General features: G+C 41.8%; 1 protein-coding gene across 4 annotated transcripts; it reads left to right on the top strand.

Moving 5' to 3' along the window:
• The first annotated feature begins 4749 nt into the window (after positions 1-4749).
• tcea3 (transcription elongation factor A (SII), 3) lies at positions 4750-15611 on the top strand. 4 transcript variants are annotated; one of them, XM_082552830.1, is made up of 17 exons: positions 10282-10393; positions 10476-10585; positions 10788-10889; positions 10991-11062; positions 11172-11279; positions 11379-11447; positions 11607-11666; positions 11822-11893; positions 12057-12113; positions 12210-12272; positions 12394-12468; positions 13471-13631; positions 13740-13801; positions 13963-14112; positions 14221-14367; positions 15025-15096; positions 15207-15611. In XM_082552830.1, exons 2-17 carry the CDS (start codon positions 10566-10568, stop codon positions 15213-15215), a joined length of 1299 nt encoding a protein of 432 aa, XP_082408956.1. In that variant the 5' UTR covers positions 10282-10393; positions 10476-10565; the 3' UTR covers positions 15216-15611. The 4 variants fall into 4 exon arrangements, with proteins under 4 accessions (XP_082408957.1, XP_082408958.1, XP_082408959.1 ...); XM_082552831.1 differs by lacking the exons at positions 10282-10393; positions 10476-10585; positions 10788-10889; ... (2 more) ...; positions 11379-11447; positions 11607-11666 and adding exons at positions 4750-5005; positions 5745-5807; positions 5888-5993; positions 6125-6230; XM_082552833.1 differs by lacking the exons at positions 10282-10393; positions 10476-10585; positions 10788-10889; ... (2 more) ...; positions 11379-11447; positions 11607-11666 and adding exons at positions 5056-5208; positions 5745-5807; positions 5888-5993; positions 6125-6230.
• The last annotated feature ends 334 nt before the right edge of the window (positions 15612-15945 follow it).

Genomic DNA, 15945 nt, shown 5'->3' with positions numbered 1-15945 from the left:
CTTATCCTCCCTCGCTGGTGTCTGGTCTTCTTTTCTGTGCCTCTTTGCTGACTTTAAGAACGCCCATTTAGGATAGCCGCACGTTTTGAGTGCTTCCTTTACATGTGTGTGTTCCTTCTTTTTCCCTTCAGGCTTAGAGGGAACATGTTCTGCCCGGTGGTGTAGGGTCCTAATTACTCCAAGTTTGTGTTCCAAAGGGTGATGGGAGTCAAACAGGAGGTACTGGTCCGTGTGTGTGGGCTTCCGGTAAATGTCGATGTTGAGTTTGCCGTTCTCTTCAATGTGCACAGCGCAGTCCAGGAAAGGCAAACAGTTGTCCTTTGTGTCTTCCCTGGTGAACTTGATGTTTTTATCCACAGCGTTGATGTGCGCAGTGAAGGATTCCACTTCTTGTGTCTTGATTTTGACCCAGGTGTCGTCCACATATCTGTACCAGTGGCTGGGTACTCTTCCTTTGAAAGAGCCAAGAGCCTTCCTTTCCACTTCCTCCATGTAAAGGTTGGCTACAATAGGTGACACGGGGGAGCCCATGGCACAGCCATGTTTTTGTCTGTAAAAGCCTTCATTGTACTTGAAATATGTAGTGGTGAGGCAGAGGTCTAACAGTGTGCAGATCTGATCGGGTGTGAAGTTGGTCCTGTCCTCTGTTTTCTGACAGTCTCCACGGCCTCCGTGGTGGGTATGCAAGTGAAGAGAGAGACTACATCAAAGGACACCATGGTTTCCTCTGGATCCAGGGTAAGTTTCTGGACCTTGTCGGTGAAGTCAGTGGAGTTCTTGATGCTTTCTTTGCTTTCTTTTTGCTTTCTTTGCAAGCTCCTTTGACTGATAGGAAATGTTGCTTGTGTGGGATTTGCATGTTTCCCGCAATCACTGAAATGGCAGCACAGGTGCCGTTATAATATTAGGACTTCTCTAACCATTCCTTTGATCTAATTTTTTATTCTCAGTTGGATCAGAATAAATAAACAATTAAATTGCAAATAATTTGTTCATTGTTAGAATATTTTCTTGCACAGTGGATTCTTGTACTTGTAATGTATTTGCATTTATAGAGCATCATTTTAGTCCTACCGACTACTCAAAACACTTTTAACTGCAAGTTACTTTTTAATCATACATTCATGCAGCAGCACCTCACAAGTGTGGCAGTTAACCTGACACATTGCTCCAGACTGTGGGGGAACCCCAAATACCTGTAGGAGACCCACTCCAGGCACTCTAGCATGCGTTAAACTTGCAAATTCCACACAGAAAGGTCCCACTCATGATTTGTTAGTGCCACCATGCCACCCTTTTTCAGATGTCATGTTTCTTATGTGTGCCATAAACCATCGCTCCTGTGCTGTTTTACTGTTAAGCTGTTTGGATATTCCCCCATGATCCTTTAAAGAGCAGCAGGTGCCTGTGCCTGTGGGAACCTGGGCTAATGTGGTGGGAACACAAACATTTACCTTGACAGTAACAAGGTTCTCCTTGAACTCTATCACTATTGTCCCATAAAAAAGCACACACACACACACACACACACACACACACACACACACACACACACACACACACACACACACGTACAGTTTTACAGTTTCAAATTCTCTGAAATCATCATTTTTTCCTTGACCCACACTGGTGGATTTAAAATACATCTGAATAGATACGGGATAAAATTTGACCTAGAACGGCTTAAGTGTATAAACATCTGTAACAGCTGCACATCAAGGGTCTTAATTAAAAAAAAAAAAAAGTTTTCATGTTTATAAATTTTGGGTATATTTAAGAAAAAACATCAAATTTCCAGGTAAAAAGAAATAAATTTAGGGTATTTTTTACAGATTTGAACTGAACAGTATGTAAGGGTTAAAATAGATGAGTTTAAAGTTTATTGGTTGAAGTTTAAAATTTGCCTGTTTTATAAAGATTTAAATCCAAAACTGCAACACCTCGATGTTATTTGCTACAGATGAAGAGAAAATGCATGCAGCATGCTGCAATACTTCTAATGCATGTTTGTGGAGGCAGAAGGGCTGTCCACGGTTAAAATGATTATAACTTATTATACTTCTTATAACGGTTTCAGCCTATTTTCAACCTGTCTGGTATTCATTAATTTCCCATCAACACCTCCTCATTACTGCCCTCACTTGTTTTTGGTCCTGCTTGTGTCAATTCACTTTGCATTTTCACAAATTTATCATAGGTGCACAGAAAAGCAAACAACAGAAGATCTGAAACACGGCTTAACCTTAACTCTAGCGCTCAATTTGCTGCTGGAGACCAGGCGGATGTTAAGAAGGTAATATTTAGCACATTTGCCTAATTTAAGGTTTAAGAAAAAGGCTAAAGAAACAAGGAGAACGTTGGACTTTTCCTAAGAATGAAGAGATCAGAAAGTTCATTTAAGTCAACCATCTGAGAAAGGGGTCAGCACATCACCTTTCCTTTCCACCACCCCAAAAGTGAACTGTTTAGTGCTTGGATTTAAAGGATGTTGCTTGATCACTGCTTCTTCCTCTTGGCCTGCTTCCTCTGTTACCTCACAGTGAGCTGTCCCACTTCTCGACTTGGCTGCCTCGGTCGTTACCTGCCAGACAGATTGCTGTCTTGAGGCACGGAGGCAGGGGTGGGTTGTACTCTCAGCCTGTTGTGTAAGAGCTCTGTAAGGAGATAATGAGCTCTTAGTCTGCACTTTCACCTGCGGTCATTAACACAGTTATCTTAAAATCCCTGCTCTACAAACAAGACCGTCACACTTTGCTTCTGGATTAATGGGCCCTTCATATTTTATACTTCATATACTTGATATTTGAAAACATAAAAACCCCCAACAACCCCCGACTGGTTAGACTTTATCTTTAGGCAGGCATTTCAGTTTTCCAACCATTGCTGTTCTGTAATGATATACAATTAAGTCGGCACTGGTGTCTACATAAACTGTGTCCCTATAAACTGCTGGCTATGAATATATTTTGGATGAGAGGCAGAGAGATCTAAACTATCTGGCTTTCTTCATCCCTCTGACATTTAATCTAACTTCTAAAACTAACTGATGCATGCATATTGTGTGTCATGCCTTTGTTTCCCACAGTGGAGGGGGGGGGGACACACATCTCTAGGATCTTAATTGTATCTGGTCTCAGTGTCTGTTGGACTGTGGGGGTATCTGGCTATTCTATTTCCCTCTGAAAGAAATGTTGATTGCTATCACAAGCTGTCACAGCAGGAGATACAAACACAAGGATATAAAGAAATCCCTCGATCAAGTAATTTCTTCGACTTCAACAATATAAATTTAGATGAATATTGTGCTAATATAATTTCACTAATTGTGTCTGTGGAGTTCTTGGAAAATGTATTCGGCATTCACCCTTTAAATCAGGGGTGTCAAACATAAGGCCAGGGTCCCAGAATCGGCCGGGCATAGACATAAAATATCCCTCCGGACAGCTTTGGAAAATGTGAAGGAGGGCATAAACTTTGGAAACATTTTTTTCACTGCTATCAAATCTAACATAATGAAATGTAATTTTACACATTTAGATTTTTGTGATGACAGATTTCTTACAATTACCGCAGCAGCATTTCTTCATCGTGTAGAAAAACTGAGATGCACTGTTGAAAGTTTTTAAAAATTGTTCTTCATTTTTTGTTCTACTATGTGTTTTATTCTATTGTTAGTGTCCCTGGGTGTCTTGAAAGGTGCTTTTAAAAAATTTATTTTTCTGCTTCTTCTTATTATTATTATAAATTTGCACTTATCTTTCTTATATTACTGTAAATGGCCTTAAATTTGTAGTTAAACACCTTCAGACTGACAGAAAGTTTCTCTGGTTCTACGCAATAAGATCAAAGTAAAGGTCAAAGGAGTAAAATGAGACATCCCTGCTAACGTCCACAAATGTTTTCTCATAAGAAAAAAAAAGGATGAAAACCTTCATTTTTCTCATAAGATTGATTTGCCTTATTCACTATTTTTTTTAACACAATATAACTATAGAAAGTCAGTACTTATCGAATAAGCATTATTTCTTTAAAGGAGAGCACGCAGTGTGAGACATCGGCTGTTACTTTTATAAAACATGTATGAATGTAAAGGCTGACTATTCGGTTCAATTGGAACCGAACTGGAAGCTTTTCTGTTTCTTTCTCGTTTCCTCGAGAAGACGAAGAAGAAAACTATCAGATCTTAATGTTAGGTCCACTGCAAGACAAACAGAAGCAAACACGAAGGTTCGTGGCTTTCAGTGCAAAACGAAAGTTAATTCTCATGTCGACTTATATCACACCACCCCCTGGTGGCCGTGACATAGACACACTTTTCAGGACGTGTTTTTTCCCCATTTTGTGAGAGAAAGTGAAATTGTTGTCTGATTTAGTGTTCGAGGTGCCTTTGTTCCGTGTTACAAAAAATGAAGTAACTAACAAAGAAAGAAACAGGCTGTAAACGGTGACTTAGTGTCGGGCTGCTCTTTGGCACAGCAGCAGCTGCCCGAGTTCTGCCTTCAGTGTAGGAAAGATTAATCATTACACAGTGACCTCGTTTTTGCTGGAAAATCTTAAAGAGAGATCATTTTGTGATATAATCCGTCCAGGGTGTAGAGAAGTCTAAGGAGCCACAGGAGAGCAAAGCATGATAAGACAAAATAAAGTTGATTTAAAAAAAAAAGTATTTAAAAAAAGTCAAATCTCTCACACTAAACTTCAGTCATCCCTGTTGTCCACGGGTCTACAACTGTGTCTATATTTAGTTTGTCATTTGTGGAGCAGGTCAGCTGGGACCCCTCCGCAGGACACGCCTCTCGGCTGAATGGAGTGCGTCGCGCGTAAAGTCCGACCTGTAGCAGATACAAACTTTTCTGTTTCTCGGGAGTTTTTTTCTTTTTTAAAATAAGTATCCATTTGGCGCAACCGATCGGTGTTTAGACGACTAAATGCAGCGATGACTCGAGAGGAAGATCTCATCCGGATTGCAAAAAAACTGGACAAGATGGTGTCTAGAAATAACACGGTGAGACTATATTTTGACACCCACAGGTGGCGCGTTGTCCCGCCACCTCGCGCTGCGCAGAAGGCCTGCAGTAGACTTTTCCATAAATTAAAATGGGGTCCTCTTCTTTTCTGTTAAACACGAGTTTGGTTCCTGCTGACTCGGTGTGTTTGGAAAGTGTGCAGAAGTGAAGCGCGAGCTTGACCGTAACAAACGATCAACAGGTGTTCGTGGGTTTGCGTGTATTTCTCTTGCAGGACCGTTTCAGTGCCAGTGTGCAGCTCTGCTGTGTAGCCCAGCTCTTTTGTGTTTGTCAAAAGCTTTTTTTCTCTCTCTTTCTGAAAATGCTTAGCGAGTTTAACTGACATAGAAGTGCGCAGAACAGAAAGTAAACACCGCGGCCTGTGGGCGTAAGGCCGTGCTCGTGTTGTGACTGAATCTGCAAACACGACATTGTTCGCGTCGCTCCTGCACAGTTAGGGGGCTGCACAAGATAATGCCACCAGCTGTAATCGGAGTAAACAGCCGTGCAAAACAGTGGATCTAATGTTGTAAAAATGCCATCGAGTGCAAATGAAAAAATAATAATAAAGAAGTGAAACTGTTCTTGTTTGCTAACCACATTGCGCTTTCTTTTTTGAAAGGTTAACGCATTCTTGTTGCCAGATCTGTGCGTTACACTGTTATTACGCATTTCTAAATGAACCGTTTCAAGAGTTAGGGGGTTGCAAGTAACGATGTCACTGTTTGGTGAATACAGGAGGGCGCCATTGACCTGCTGAAGGAGCTGAAAGGCGTCAATATGACTCTCAAACTTCTACAGGTGGGTTAAATTTTAATTTTGCTGATCATGAAATGTGGAAAAAAGAAAACAATTAACCCGTGTGTCTATGTTGGCTTCAGGAAACGAGAATTGGAATGTCTGTTAATGGTATCAGGAAGCACTGCACAGATGAAGAAGTGATTGCTTTGGCAAAAGTCCTCATTAAAGACTGGAAAAGACTTCTGGGTACACACACTGATTTACATGCATACTACAGTGTTTCCACAGCGGTGAAATGGTTGCTTGTGCAGTCAATACATCAGCACGGAGTCTGATTTGCTGATATGATTTCTCCTCCAAAACACGCACTCATGCAGACTCTGGCCGCTCTCATCCCGAGAAATCGTCTGAGACCAAGAATGGTTTGAACTCCAGCAAAACGGCAGCTTCTCCAAACAGCTCTCCCTCGGAGACGCAGAGCAGGTCAGTGGTTTCACAGCGGTTACACAGAAACTACACAGGTACACTTAACGTGACTTTTAATACAAAGAGCACACACATTATGAAGTGAAGTTCTGGTTAATGTCCGCATACCTGCTGTGCCTGCCTGCTGTCAGGTCCGTAATGATGTGTGTGTGTGGCTTTGCAGTGCACTGGAACAAAAGTATTTTCTTCGCATTCATAAAAACACCTTAAAAAATAACTCTCTGCTAAAAGTGACAACAGCTTTGTAAAAAAAAGGCATTGAAATGTTTAAAGTTCAAATAAAATTTCAAGGTAATCTACTGCCTGGCTGATCTACATTCAGACGATTTAATTCAGTTCAGTTGTATTTGCATAGTGCTGAATCACAACTGGAGCTGCCTCAAAACCCTACAATAAGACAACAGTCAAATGACCCCTTTGACAAGCACTTGGCAATTGTGGGAAAGAAAAACTCCCTTTTAACAGGAAGAAACCTCCAGCAGAACCAGGCTCAGTGAGGGGCAGCTATTTGCTGCAAACAGTTTGGGGTGTTTAATGACATTAAGGACAGAACAGACTTGTGAGCCACTGTAATGTTACATTTTATCCTTTAGGTAGCATCATAACTTTAAATAGGGAGACTTCTTTTAATGATAAACTGCACATAAAAGTGTTAAACCTTCTGATAGAACAGTTCTCGTAAGAAGTGAAACACACAGAGTAGTGAGCTCCAACGTGTTCATTTTACTTGCAAGGAAGCAAAAGCAGGGCAGAGTTTCATTTATACACTTTTTCCAATGTTATCCACTTTTTTTATTGTTAACAGTTACTTGGCATCCTTGTACTGAACATGATTCTGTCTGCTTTGGATAACAGATAGCAGAGTAGCCACAACAAAGCCTGAGAAGAGCACAGATGGAGAGAGACATTGAGAGATACACTCTTCAGCTTACTGCAAAGCGTGTTACATAACTTTAATAATTTTTCTATCACCGTCATTCTTCCTAACAGCCAGCAGGGCGCGACTCCAGAAGTCTGTGGGACGATTTATTACCCCAGGATATATTTTCCAAATTATTTTATGTTCTCAGTAACAAGTTAAAATCTCATGAATTGGACTCGGCCTTTCTCTTTTTTTGGACTGTCTCTCTCCCCCATCACCCCCAGCAGGTCCCTCTTACTTTTTCCTTCCCACTGTTGGCAAGTGCTTACTCATAGGAGATGATTTGATTGTTGGGATTTTCCATGCATTATTGTAGGTTCTTTACCTTACCATATAAAGTGCACTGGGGTGTCAGTTGTTGTGAATAGACACGACTGAATCAGGTTATTCTGCATTGTGACTGACAGATTGATAGCATATTAGCGTGCAGACTCACCAACAAGAAAGAAAGATGGGTATGGTGCTCCTGAGAGTTCCAACGAACAAATTAAGAAAACAACAGCTAATAAAAAAATGTTTCGAAAGCACACAAAACACAACAGCAAATATGTATCTAAAGTATTACATGAATAATGTGATTAAAACACACATTACCTGCATCTTTTTCTCCCTCACAACAGCGATGAATCCTCTACTTCTTTAAGCATGTCTCACTGCGATCCTTCACACGTTTTGGTTTCTACTTCTGCAGCTGGTCCGTGATGTTATTGTGCCCCCAGAAACCTTCAATTGTGGATTTTTTTCCCAATTCTGCTGTGTTTTGTCTGCTTTTCCAGCATTTTTCTGTTAGCTGGTGTTTTCTTAAGTTTCGGTGGGTTTGACCTCTCGGAGCCACCGTAGATGGGAGACCACAAATCAGTGGATGATGATGATGTCTTAAGGGCTACATGTCAGACTCGTTGTTTTTTTTTTTTCTATTTCGTAATTCAGTTTAGTGTCAGGTAGGTTCTTGTTTGGTTTTGCTTGTTTCACTTTCACTGAAGATGTTTTAATCCTGGGTTATCGTCAGTGTATTTAAATATCACAATATGGTGGGTCCATGGTGTAGTGGTTACGTGTGAAGGATCCCTGTTTGAGACCCAGTCTCAGGCAAACACAGGCTAGCGTGCTCGTTGTACCAGTCTAAAAGCCTGGATAGATGGCAGGGTTGTGTCAGGAAGGATATCTGGTGTAAAAACCTTGTGCTAAATTAAACAAGGGAAATCAGCCAAAAGCACCTGCTGCCAGTGGATATTTGTTAGAGTCCAAATTTAGGAAGTTCTGAACAGGTATATAATACAAACCTTGCTCTTTGTGAGGGCAGGTGACTCACAGTTATGCAGACATCCTGTGTCTAAGTAAACGTGTCCCTGAAAGCCTCTCTTGATGTTAATAATGATCAGTAATGTCTGTGTCTGACGTCTGTGTTAGGTAAAGCTTCAGCGTTGCTCAGACGTCCTTATTAGACTGAAGAATCTCAGTTCAGGAGTGACTAAGACTCAAGATTTTACCCTTAATGTTTCTGTTGAGCTAATTGACTTCATGCTTAACAAGTCCCGGGCTCCTGATGCTGCTTAGGGCCTAACATTGAACCAAGTTCACCATGTAAAAAGCATCAAATTTTCTTTAAAAACAGGTTTTGGTAATATTGTCTGTGTGGACAAGACGTCACAATCACGTACTAACCAAATGAGTTGTTGTTAAAGAGAAAACAAAGACAGATGTATTAATCGGATCTATATATGTTTTACTTTGTAAGAGATGGTCGGACCTGTATTGTACTTGTGAACAACATCAACATCCACCTGCTTGCTGTTCAGTTTTTGGTGTCATGATTAATTTTGAGAAGGGAGATGACGCTGGGGTGTCAATCATGTTTGCTGGGATGTGACCCGACTGAATAAAACTAAAAATATTTCCTTCTTTGTTTCTCTTTAGTTAGTTTTTTTTTTTTGACATCGGGCAGGATGATGGTCCGGTGGTTAGCACTATTGCCACACAGCAAGAAGGTCCTGGGTTCGACTCCACTGTGTGGTCCGACCTAACTGTGTGGAGTTTGCATGTTCTCACTGTGTTTGGGTGGGTTCTCTCTTATTTCCTCCCACAGTGATTTCCCCAATTTTAGTGATTTACTCATAGGTGTGAATGGTTGTTTGTCTCTTTGTGTTAGTCCTGTGGTCGGCTAGTGACCTGTCCCTTTGCCTTTCACCGTGTGACGGCTGGAATAGGCACAAGCCTGACCGTGAGACCCCACCTGCTCACCCTGGTGACCCCGAATTGAATAAGAAGATGGATAGTTTCCCAAGTACACTATAGCAAATCAGCTAGTTTGTTTTTCTTTTTCAAGAGTCTACTTTTAATTAATTTAATTAAATTTTATAGTTTTTAGTTTACCTCTATAATAACCTTGCTACATATATCTTTTAAAGTCTATGCTTAAAGCTATTTTTCCATGTTAGATGGGATAGATTATAGAATATAGAAGTCAGCACAGTGATGTTGTTTTGTTCTGCAAGGCAGCACTGTTTACAAGTGCATATGTAGGGTAAAAGCTGAGACGCTATGAAGTGTCCTTCACTGTTTAACTGCATGAAAGCACTGACTTCTTCAGTGCTTGTCAGTGATTTAAATCATGTTCGTGTTAATATATTTGCCCTTTTTTTCAACCCACTTCCACCTCTAACACTCACTGTGGTAATTCTTGCATAGAGGTAAAAACAGTGCTTCTCTTTTTCTCTCTTAGTCACAGCGAGCAGGAAGTCAAACTAAAACAAGACTCCGATCATGACAAAAAACACGCTAATACAATCAGGAAAGACAAACACAATGATGGCCATGAAATCAAAAAGAGACATGCTGACGACCTCGTGGAAGAAAAGCACCTGGAGGACCTTGGAAATGCAAAACATCTGCAGGAAATCAGGAAAGAGAAACAAGCACCCCCAGAAAATCCCAACGTGGAGGTCGATAACAAGAAGCCGAAGCCTGCGCAAGACCCACGGGGTGAGAAGCACAAGTCGGAGCCGAGAAGAGGGAGACCATTAGCGGAACCAAAAAAGACGAGGCACGTGGAAGAGCTCAAAAAGGAGAAACCCCCCACGGAGCTCAAGAAGTGCAGCTCTGCAGATGAGATGAGGAAGGACAAACAGAGAGAAGAAAACAACCACGAGAGGCTCACCAGCACACCTCAGAGGGAGAGACCTCTGAGCGAGCCTCAGAGAGAGAGACCCACTGACCCCCACAAGCCCTTGTTTGAAAGGTGAGAACGTAGAGGCTCAGAAAAACGCACGACACTTCCCAGTAAGATCCAGCAGATCTTCAGACTCTGTTGTATATTTCAGGAGAGGTGTGCTGGACAGCAGTGTGCTCTATCCCACCCGTTTCCCTCTCCTCCTCGACCCGCTCGGCCTCCTCCCATCAAACGCCCCGCCATGGATTTTCTGAAAGACAGGTTTGGACTCTCGTGCTGCCTGAGCTGCAGAGCGCGCGGTTGCTGCTAATGACTTAATATGCATCAGTGTGTTCCACGTGGCCTAACAGGATTCCTGCTGTGCATGGTGCATGCTGACAAGAGTCACTCAGGTGTGTTTTGTGAACAGCATGCCGCATCGTCAGGTGGCCTTTTGACCTCTGCTGTTGTGACATATGTCCAGGAAGGATGGCAAAGACTCTTCCTCCCGACCTCCTCGCCCTCACGCTCCCCGACCTCCTTCTCCACCGACTAAACGACCTCCCGTGGAAGTAAAGAAGGAGAGGTCAGATGTGGTTTGGTGCATGTTTCTGAAGTTCTTGAGTGACGTTAGACAGAAAACAACGAGAGAGTTTTAAAAAATCTCAAACAAGTGCTGATTTTCAGGAAAGTTCCTTTGGATCCAAACGCTCCGATTGCTCCTCTTCCTCTTCACCTACATCCTCCTCCTCCCTTAAGGTCAGGCTCTGCATGCCTACTTTCTTTGCAGTGCCGTAACGATTTTCTGTCATTATTCACTCTGTTTATGAAGTGATTCATCTGAGCTCAGAGGTGTCTTTTCATTTAGAAAAGAGCCTCCTGACCCCAACGCTCCTCTTCCTCCGCTTCCTCTTCACCTTCACCCTCCTCCTCCTACGAAGCGGCCCTCTCTAGATGGAATGAAGGAGAGAGACAGGTTTGAATCAGACGAGTTACAGACGGGAAAATATTTTTTGGAAAAAAAAAACAATTTTATTCGGACTCAGAATTTGAATCTGTTTTTTATTTGCTAAAGCAGGAAGGAGTCAGACTCTAAGCTGCTTCCTCCACAGAAAAAGACGTCAGATCATGTGAAGAAAGACAGGTCTGGGATCTGGGAATGGTTCTGTTTCTCATTCATGTAAAAAAAAAACAAGTTGGCTGCAGTCTCTGGATGATCAGTGGCCTTAAGAAATCTGTTTCTTTGGTTTTACATAAAACACTGGTGTTCAGTGTTGGTACCAAAGCTGTGTTCTTTTTGCAGGAAAGACTCAGTGGATACCAAATTGTCTAGAAAACATTCAGATGAAACCAAAAGAGAAAGGTTTGCAAGTCATCTGCATGAAAATATCTGTTCATTCCCTGTGTGAAGACTGTTGGATTTTAGAGCAAAGGGAGATGGATGCATTCTCGTTTTATTGTTCACAGACGGGTTTGGTTAAAAAAAAAAAATCACACACAAACTCTTCCTCTTGTCAGGAAAGATTCATCAGACTCTAAATCCCCCCCTCCCAAAAAGCCCACCCTGGAGGCCAAAAAAGACAAACACAGGTGTGCAGGAGCCAGGAAATAAGTTTGAGAATACAACATAAGCGTGTGTGTGTGTGTGTGTGTGTGTGTGTGTGTGTGTGTGTGTGTGTGTGTGTGTGTGTGTGTGTGTGTGCACTTATCTTATATGAAATGTGATGCTAGTGATGCTAATCCTTTGTTGCAGAAAGGACTCCTGTGAGTCAAAGCCTGGCCAACCTGTGAAACGTCATTCAGCTGACAGGTATCAGTTCTGTGCACCAGTTTAAATCTCACCAGTACTTAAATGTGAAATCCAAATGATTAAACCCAGACTGACTGAAAGTGTTTCACTGCTTAGACGGGAATCGACTGACTCAAAGACGAGCAGCTCGCCAGCAGCAAAGAAGCTAACAGGAGAAAGGTAAATAACAGCGACCGGTGCTGATTAAATACAAGCTCACCAAACTGTCAACCCTCAGGTGTTAAACTTTTGTGTACTTCTGCACGTGAAAAACATAAATGACCTTGAGTTTGAATTACAGGAGAGAGTCTCAGGGCTCGAAGGCTCCTCAGCTTGGACCTCTACAGAGGAAGCCCTCTACTGACAGCATCGAAAGGTATTTAATTATGTTTCTCAGGTTCTTAGGATGATTTTATCTTGCAGGGTACAAAATAAGGTAAGGATGGCTATTCACTGTAGATTTACAGTACTGTGCAAAAGTCTTGTGCCACCCCTCAATTATTTATATTGGTAGGAAAATGGAAAATTCAAACATTCATAGAACTACAGCATATAAAGAATATAGGATTCTATATGATTCTAGCTAGCTTGAAAGTAAATATTTGGTCTGATCACCTTTATTCTTGAACACAGCAGGAACTCTCTGAGGCAGCATTCTTCTCACTTCTTTAACTAGTCTTCAGAGTTGTTCTTCAGGCTTCTTGAAGGACATTGAAAGCTCTTTTTTGGATGTTAAGTGCCTTTTGTTCTGTTTTCTGCTAAGATGATCCCACACTGCTTTAGTAATGTTGAGGCTCGTGCTCTGGGGAGGCCTTGTGTGTTTTTCTGTCTACATATGTTTCAACATTGTGCTTGGGGTCATTGTCATGCTGGAAAATGAAGCCGTAGGTATGGTATCGCACAGTGGATCAAAATGTGATATAGTCTAAAATTGGTCCACAACAACGGTTCATCTCTTGAGTTAGGTGCATTTTTAAATGCTTGAATGATTCATTGGTCAGTGTTGAGTAGCTTAACAAACAAAAAAAGTTGAGTAGAGTAGTGGATCAAGACTTTTGCACAGCACTGTATGCTTATTATTTTGCACTCCTATTTCACAAGCTGCCAGTTCGTGGGAGGACTCAGTGGGTGGCAACAAGCGACTCCAAATAGCCTCTTTATCAGTGTTGACATTCATCATTCTTTAATATTTTTTCAAGGACTGATGAGTCAGAGCGTTTCAGGATGGGTTCTTTACATGATGGATGTTAGTAAATGAATTATTGCTAAAGGTTAAAGCTGCACTTGTGTGGCTGGTGTGCAGCACCAACAACGTTTTGATCCGTATTTAATGAATTTGACACTAAAAATCTTTGTTTTGTTTTTTTTGTTTTTACAGAAAGAGTAAATCCGAGGCTCCCAAAACTCCCACTACCCCGACCAGCCCCATGTCACCCAGCTTCAGTTCTCCTGGGGGTCCGCTGTCCCCTCACCTGGCCACTGGAGACTCCATCAGAGACAAGTGCATTGAGATGCTGGCAGCTGCCCTGCGCACAGATAGTGAGGCTTAGGCTGCACGTTATCATTGCTGCAGTTTTAATATTCACATTAAGACGCGCTGCAGACTGCCTGCTGACTTACATGAAATGTAATTTCTGAACTTCACAGATGATTACAGGGAATTTGGAGCTAACTGTGAGGGCATGGCAGCAGAGATTGAAGATCATATCCTTCAGAGTTGATAATTCTCCACTATGCACTATGATTAATTAAACTGTAGTTCTTTCAGTGTTGAACCAAAGGGAAAGCATCTTGTTTCAACATTATAGCTGTTATCAAGCATGCTACTCGGAGGAATTAGTTTGCCCTTGACAGTGTGATCGCACATATCTACCAGGAGATAAAAGCCACTGATATGAAGTATAAGAACCGAGTGAGGAGCCGCATCAGCAACTTGAAGGACCCGAAGAACCCAGGCCTTCGCAAAAATGTGCTCGCAGGAAGCATCGAGTTACGCCGCATCGCCACCATGTCTGCTGAGGTACAACAGCCCTGCAAGTTCACCTCTCCTCAGCAATGAGCAACACTTTGCACATTCCTGCCTTTTCTTTAATCTTTCGTTATCACACATCATGTCGTCTTTATTAAGGAAATGGCCAGCGACGAGCTGAAACAGCTGAGGAACGTGCTCACCCAGGAGGCCATCAGGGAACACCAGATGGCTAAAACTGGTGGCACCACCACCGACCTGCTGCAGTGCGGCAAGTGCAAGAAGAAAAACTGCACCTATAACCAGGTACACACATGTGTCAGAGCAAAGCAGATAACAGGACTAATAGGGCTCTAATGGTGGCATTAAGGCGAGTGAGCGTGTGAAAGCGATGTGTTTCCAGAGTGAAGCAGGCTGTGATGTTTGTGCCTTTTTCACAGAGAGAGGTGGTGTTGTAATAGGGCAGTTATTTCTCCAGCTGTTTGCTTTTAGTTATCACATAATAATGAGAAATTTTTTGCTGTTTCACACGATGTGACCGCACTGAGTCGGCTATTTACTGCTGTTGTTTGTGATGTTCTGAAAAGCCTGTAGAGTAACTGTTTCTCTTTTGAATGCCACAGAAAAACAAGAAAGCTGTGGGGCTGTATTAGAGCTGGGGCTTAAATCAGCTTCAGCGATGCTATTTGATAATTTGAGGAGTTGTATGTGGCTCAAATAAATATAATGAGATTGATGTATTTCAGTCACAGAGTGGGGGATATACACTGTACTAGTGAGGAAGGAGTGTTTCAGCTTCACTGTAGGTCGTACAAACCGCTTCCTTTCAGTTTGGTGTTTTGTTTACAGTTAAACCTGCTGTGTGTGTGTGTGTGTGTGTGTGTGTGTGTGTGTGTGTGTGTGTGTGTGTGTGTGTGTGTGTGTGTGTGTGTGTGTGTGTGTGTGTGTGTGTGTGTGTTTTAGGTGCAGACACGCAGTGCTGATGAGCCAATGACCACATTTGTTCTGTGCAATGAGTGTGGCAACCGCTGGAAGGTAAGACTTTGCCTGAACCTGAACAGCTCTGCTCTGACACTATTTCATGCTCTGTTAAATAACTTTAAAGAGATTTTTAATGCTTTTTATTGTTCTTCTCTAAATTTCAGTTCTGCTGATGCCATCAGAGGTCACCCCTCATTTTTTTTCCTGAGCAAACTGAGAAGCTTATTTTCTATAATGGGATGGGAATGGAGTTTATAAACTGTTGCAGCTAGTGATTTAAAGTGATGATGTTGTTCTTAAGATTTCCATTTTATCTTTTTTTTTTTTTTTTTTTTTTTAGATTTATAAGCATGTGCTAATAATTCAGAGTTTGCTTTATGCAGCTTTGAGAACTAAGAGTGTACGGTATGACAGTTTGATGACTGAGTCATTAAATAAATCTAGCTGTAACTTAACAATAATCATGGTGCTGTCATGATGGAGAGAATCATAATCCATTTAATAAGCTGTGACATATTACGACTGCTCACTTTGTACATATCTAAAGCCAATAAAACTGCATCAATCAACGTTATGGTTGCTTTAAAAACTGTTAAGATGTTCTATAGTCTTCCTCTTCTGGTCCGCCCTGCCGCCCTATTCATAGCATCTACTTGTGTCGCACCCACTGCATGTCCTCCTTCACTACATCAGCATCATTCAACATCCTTTGTCCAACATATCCACATGCCCAAACTCTCTCAGCTTCCATATCTGTCTCCATACATTGTATAAGATTATTATGTATGTGACCATCATTCATCCACCCGTCCGTCCGTCCATCCATCCAGCACCAAATATCGTGTAAGGGAAAGACCCCACATAAATACAGAGAAAACCTCGACAATCAGATGATCCCCTTTG

The sequence above is a fragment of the Aulonocara stuartgranti genome (assembly GCF_965226115.1).
Source record: "Aulonocara stuartgranti genome assembly, chromosome: 11".
Lineage (NCBI taxonomy): Eukaryota > Metazoa > Chordata > Actinopteri > Cichliformes > Cichlidae > Aulonocara > Aulonocara stuartgranti.
Note: the sequence above shows the minus strand (reverse complement) of the source record. Positions and strands in the feature narration are given on the sequence as shown.

Excerpts from the sequence above, each read along its gene's own strand:
- tcea3 (XM_082552830.1), top strand. The coding sequence starts at position 10,566 with ATGGATTTTCTGAAAGACAG. Across the intron at positions 12,469-13,470 it reads TCTACTGACAGCATCGAAAG|AAAGAGTAAATCCGAGGCTC; the intron begins GTATTTAATTAT and ends TTGTTTTTACAG. Across the intron at positions 14,113-14,220 it reads TCGCCACCATGTCTGCTGAG|GAAATGGCCAGCGACGAGCT; the intron begins GTACAACAGCCC and ends GTCTTTATTAAG.